The sequence below is a fragment of the Haliaeetus leucocephalus genome, unplaced genomic scaffold (assembly GCF_000737465.1).
Source record: "Haliaeetus leucocephalus isolate CR32 unplaced genomic scaffold, Haliaeetus_leucocephalus-4.0 Scaffold984, whole genome shotgun sequence".
Lineage (NCBI taxonomy): Eukaryota > Metazoa > Chordata > Aves > Accipitriformes > Accipitridae > Haliaeetus > Haliaeetus leucocephalus.
The window spans coordinates 3,477,832-3,483,831 of NW_010973420.1; the positions used below are offsets into that span (position 1 = coordinate 3,477,832).

General features: G+C 40.0%; 1 protein-coding gene across 1 annotated transcript in view; it reads right to left on the minus strand.

Moving 5' to 3' along the window:
* The window catches only part of SLC6A11 (solute carrier family 6 (neurotransmitter transporter), member 11), a 103,495-nt gene extending 98,554 nt beyond the window's left edge, over nucleotides 1-4,941 (minus strand). The window contains exons 1-3 of the mRNA XM_010584457.1: nucleotides 4,722-4,941; nucleotides 591-725; nucleotides 282-422 (exon numbers count right to left, since the gene is read on the minus strand). Coding sequence (XP_010582759.1) covers nucleotides 282-422; nucleotides 591-725; nucleotides 4,722-4,941 — 496 coding nt within the window. The remainder of the gene's footprint in view (nucleotides 1-281; nucleotides 423-590; nucleotides 726-4,721) is intronic.
* Nucleotides 4,942-6,000: the final 1,059 nt, after the last annotated feature.

Sequence of the window (6,000 nt, forward strand, 5' to 3'; positions counted from 1 at the left end):
TCTTGGGATTTAGCCAGAATATCTTACAGAATTAACAAAATCCAAAGTCGTCTTCTGCTATCTGACATTATATTCTGCAGGAACAAATGCTTATACAATGACCTAAACCAAGAAGGTATGAGTAAGTCTTCATTCCAGGATTCCTTTATCATGCTGTAGTCTGATGTGATTGGCCCATTTCCACAGACTTTTCTACCTGAATAGTTTGTTCCTGACATTTTAATATTTTAATTAATTGCTTGGAAGTATTTGTATAGCAATAATCTCTACTGAGGTCATACCTGTATTCCATTCATGCCCACAGGTAGCCCAAGGAAGCTCTGTAGTAAAGCAGTTAAACAAATAGAAGATAGCCCATGCTAAAATGATGATGTAATATACATTTAGATGTGCCTCTATAACTTGGGTAGCATATCCAATGCCTAGAGAAAAAACAGTGAGACACAATAGAAAACTTTTACTTTTCAGGTAATTATAAACAAATGTTTACTACTTTAAGTATATCTTAACTTCCATTTTGCTACAATTTATTTTATTTTATTTCAAATTTAATGCATTCTTTTGCAGTAGAACACAGAACTGTTTGTTACCTTCAAACAGAGGGCAAACTTTCCTCCAGCATGTAATGCCTCCTTCACTAGTAAACTGTCCCAAGGCTGTCTCCAAGAAAAACACTGGTATTCCACAGCAAATAAAAAAAACCACATATGGGATGAGGAAAGCACCTACAAGCAAACATTGAAGGGATATTGGTTACAATTAATACAGTTCCTTGACAGCAGAGTGAGAAATTAATTTTCTTAATAAAGGAAGGATCACCTATTAGCCACCTCACAGGCATCCTGCTGATAGTGCAGAAAGTGTTTATTCCTGGCCCCAAATATCAAAAGTTAACCTGTAAACCATTGCCACGAACTAAAAAAGATGAGACCAAAGTTCCTCAGTATAGACTAAGTTCTGCTCATGTGTCTCAAACACAAAATAGACCACAGTCTTGCTCAGCCACACAGTTCTGCTCTGATCATCACCAAGTCAGTCTACACTACCTTCTCTTCCTTGCTTTTCTCAGGAAAGCAGGGATGAAGAAGTATTATGGAAATTAAATCTAAGAAGTCCTTTGTATGTTATTTGGGTAAGCCTGATGATAAGGATTATGAAAAGAGAATGATGAAATAGACTTTAGAACTACTTACAAAAACAGGAAAGCAGGGCTTGGCCTTATCAGCTAGAAATATCAACGTGAAGTTGTCGGAAAATAACAAAGCATCAACATTTTTGTTAGATGCTGACAGTAAATTCTAGCATAGGAAATGAATAATACAATTCAATGCTGAAGCATTGTATACAACAACAAAAAATCTTCTCTTATCAATTAACACATAGCAGAAGTATTGTATTATTTAATGATTGTGTTATTAGGTATGGCACCTAAAGAACATGGCTGTAAAGTATGCTGAAGCAAAGAAATGGGAGAAGATACATATGTTAGGCATAATGTAATTTGCTAATAATGTAGATTTTAGGTATTCCATTTAGAACTGGACCTAAATAATAAGGAATAAAATACAGCCTTTTGACTACATAGAGAAACCGTTAACATATAAGGCATAAAGAATTGTTTTCCTCATTCCCTCAGTATTCAGACTTTCTGATGAGGTGGAAGGAAAGCAAGGAACTATATTGGTTTAGACTGAAACAAGGAAAGAAGGAAATAAATACTGAGAAGAAAGCATAAAATAACTGATTCTGCCATTTTTACTTAGATCAAGAAAGTTTTACTGGGTTAACCAGGCAGACTAGCACAGCAAAACACTGCATAGAATAATTTATCTGAAGTTGTAGGAAAATTACAAAGCATTAACTAATTAAGTTATGAAAATAAAGGTTAGTACAACATACATAATGTGTTGTATCCAGGCCTCAACCTGCTTGCTCCTAAACAAATAATCCCACAATACTAATCAGCTTCATTTAAAGCTCCCATTAAATGATGTAAGCATCCCACCATTTATTCCATTTCAAATCAACACAGGATATGCTAAACACAAAAAAGTTTTGGTGGATGCAGTTTTTCCTAAGAAGATGCATTTTACAGTGCTGTCCATCATTGCATACATAGATCAGTTCTTTAGAGCACTAGCAATAGCAGCATTTCCTTTCTTCAGTGGGAGTCCTGAAGATCAATTTGATCATTAATGAACAGCACCTCTCTAATACTAAATCTCTGTCAGAATATTAACGATGAACAAAATGTTTCTGAATATACCTCAGGAAGATATCTACAACTACAAGGCAAATAGGGTATCCCATTCATGATCTTAAAAACAAAACACACCAATAACCAAATACCACAACATACCCACAACCTGCAACAACTGTTATGCTTTAGTAGCCTTGATTAGAAAGTTGAGACAACTAAATACACCTGCTTTGACTTGCAGTTTCTTTCTTCAGACCCAGCATATCAAGAGAGATTTCTTCCTGAGTAATGTCTTCCATCAACCAGGCAATTTGCCTATAGTTGAATCTCAGCTGTATCTCAAGCAATACACATGGATTTCACAAAGAATGGAATCCTTGCATCTACAACATGGTTTCTCTCTATGATTTACTGTGCAAATGGTTTGAAAAAAATCCTTATAGGTCAGGTAAACTGCTGGCCAGTATCAAGCCTGGCTTGGCTCACTCATATGCACAATCATAGCAAGTTTAACATGGCAACTTGTTGAAATTGAAAGCATTAGCTTTGACTCTAATTTCCAACACTGTTCTACAACAGGTATACATCATGAAAATTTGAGGACATCAGGTTTTCCAGCTTGCAAACAGAACATATTCCAAGAAATACCTAATTCTAAACGTGCAAAGAAATTAATTTTCCTAAAAACCCCACTAAATATCCATGAGAACAAATTGAAATTGTAGAAGCTTATGTGTACACTACCTGTTATAACTTGGAGTAAATACCAGAGAGGCATCAGACCTCAGAAGTTCCATACTACTGCTTGTAGATTTGTTCCATATCTAACAAGTTATTTCATAACTAACTTATACATCTTACCATTGTCTTCACTTACCACACACTAAGTAGTTTTCAGTATTTGCATCTGATGCATCAAACAAGTCCAACTCTGGTCTAATTCCAGCAGGCCATTCCAGAGAGTTACAAAAACACAGGTCATAGACCAAGTCCTCATTGAATAAAATTGAAGTCAATGGCAAATTTCCCATGGTGCCGGGACACGACCAATTAAACCACACACATTAATTCTATTCTTAAGGAATAGGGTGGTGATTAAGTATGATATATAAGTAATTACTTTTTCACCATGTCACCCAAAAACATGAGTAGAAGTTTTTCTACCCAATGTTATAGGCTTAAAAATGATACCATCACATTTTGACAAGCTAGCATATACATACAAATGGGCATATAAATGTTACTGTATGAACAAGGAAATCTTCATTATATACTGAAAAAATATTTCTCTTTTCCTTTGCCAAAATTTTGCTGGGAAAACTTTGACAATGAACAAGAAACTGTTCTGCGTATCATATCCAGCACATTAATATTTCTGTACTAATAGCAGTAGTTGGTAACCTTGTTCTGAAGACAGGTGAATTCTTGTTATCTTAGTTTTGCTGAAGTACAAGTATATAAAGAAAGGAGCTGCAAACTATAAACACAGATTCCACAGCAGTACTAGTCTTATAGAAACAGCAGACAAAATGGTCCAAATCATCCCTGAGTTCAGACAGCTGTGCCTAGTTTTGGAGGGACAAGGGAAAGAAATTTAGCACAGCATTGTTAGCAAACCTGTTAAAGAACAGATCTTTGCATATCAGCCACTGAACATATTATTTTTCTCCCAGCCTATATGCTCATAATAACACTGATTCAGGCCTTAAGTGGGAAGAATGTTGAATCCAGTCCACAGAATTCTAAACTAAATTTTTAATTTACTTTTCTTTCCTCATTGCTTTGCAAGTCACAGCTGACACGCTTATTCTTAACTGTAACATATCTTACATAGTTTATACTTAACTATAACCAATACATGCCACATGTTATACTTTTGTAGAAGTTAAGTCTGTTCTTTTCTCTCTCAGATAACATTCTTATTCTAAATTTTATAGGGTTTGCTCTCTCCTTTGAGTAACAGGCTGCTTTTACACCTTCCGCTACTCTACTGTAGTGATTTGGGAAGTAATGAGGGAAAAAAAGTACAGTTGAGTTAAAGAAATTTTCATATGACACAAGAAAAAAAAGTAATCTTTGTAGCATTATCAAAAACAATATTCATCCTCTCCAAAGTATACTGCTGTGAAAAATAAACTGCTACATTCTTTTCTCATCAGATGAACTTATTTAATTATGCTTGGGTCTGTATTCACACGCAGAAGAAAACACACAGTGTACTACTATAACAGAATACTAGCTTCTTCCGCATTAAAAATCTTACAGGAAAAGATATGTCAATTTACTGATAGAAAAGAAACTTGTGAAAGTAAGCCATGCAATATTTGGGGAGTAGAAGGAAAGAAAAATACAGCGATTTTTTTCTTAGTTGTCAGATGCTTCATACTTCCCTATCTGCACATGCACTGAAACCCTGAATACCTCTCTCTTACTAGTGCAAGAAATACTGTAAAGCATTCTTAACTGTTTATTTCCCACACGTTTATGGTGAGCTGTAAATCAACATATGATGCCATCTTACCTCCTCCATTCTTGTAGCAAAGATATGGGAATCTCCATACATTTCCCAACCCAATAATCTCCCCTGCCACAGAAAGCACAAATTCAACCTTATTGTTCCAGTGACCTCTTTCATGAACTTTCTTATCATTGCTGTGGACGAGGTTGGTACTTGAGGCTTCTGGGTCCAAAGCATCTTCCGGCTTGCCATTAATTATAGGAATAGTCTTTTCAGCTGTCATGACTGTTCAGCCTATGGGAGAACAAAAGAAGAACATACAGATGTTTTAAGTAATAACCTTCAGCGACTAAAGAATTCCCTTAGCATATCATTGGCTTCTTATTACCTACATAAATTTGCAAGTGAAAGTGAAGGAGGCAACTCTGTAAGACTGGAAAAGTTGGTAAAAAGGAAAAAAGGGAAGGGGGGGAGAGAAGCTTATGTACAAGGGAAGGAGAAGATTTCCAAGTTGAGACAGACAACTTAGTAGTACGACATTGATTTAAGGCACAGGTAGGGAAGCTTTTCAAAAATCCCTCCCCAAGCAAGGATCCCAGCTTGACTAACCTACCAGAGGACAGAGATCCCCTGCACCTTCCAGGCACGCTGTATCGAGAACAGAAAAAGAAAGGGCTGTGGAGAAGGGGGCCTGAACGGTTCTGGCCTGCCTGGAGGAGTAAGGGAGCCCCCAGACTACTCACCCAGGGCTCTGCCTGTGCCTGCGCGGCTGGGAGAGGGACGGGGTCTCTAGCTCAGTGCTCGGCTCCGAGCGGAGCTCCGCGGGCTGCCGCTCTTCGCTCTGTTGCACGGGAGGCACGGGGCAGGGCAGCAGCCGGCGCCCGGCGGCAGAGGCGGCCGGGGCGAGGCGGGGATAACGCGGCCGGCGTTAGGATAACGAGGAGCCGGAAAGCCTCCTCCTGCTCTGCGGCTGCTGCCCGGCCGGCCGGCGGGGATAGGATGCTCCCCGCGCTCTGGAGCCGGAATTTGCAAATGCTCAGCCTTCCCCGGCGCGATGGTATAACACCCGCCTCCCCCCTCCGCCCACCCCAGGCTGTCCCGCCAGCTCCCCCCCCTTCTCCTCCTCCTCCTCCTCCACGCAGCATCACCACCCGAGCATCCCCAGCCCCTCGCTCCCCCGCCCGGCGCAAAGCCACCAGGGCCGAGCACCGGGCGGTCCCCAGCCCCGCTCCGTGCAGCCCCTCGTCCCTCCGCGGCGAAGGGGAAGGCGACCTGCGTGCGGCTCGCCGAGGGCCCGCGGCGGCGGCAGCGACTCGCTGCGCACCTGCCGCCCGGCCGCCTT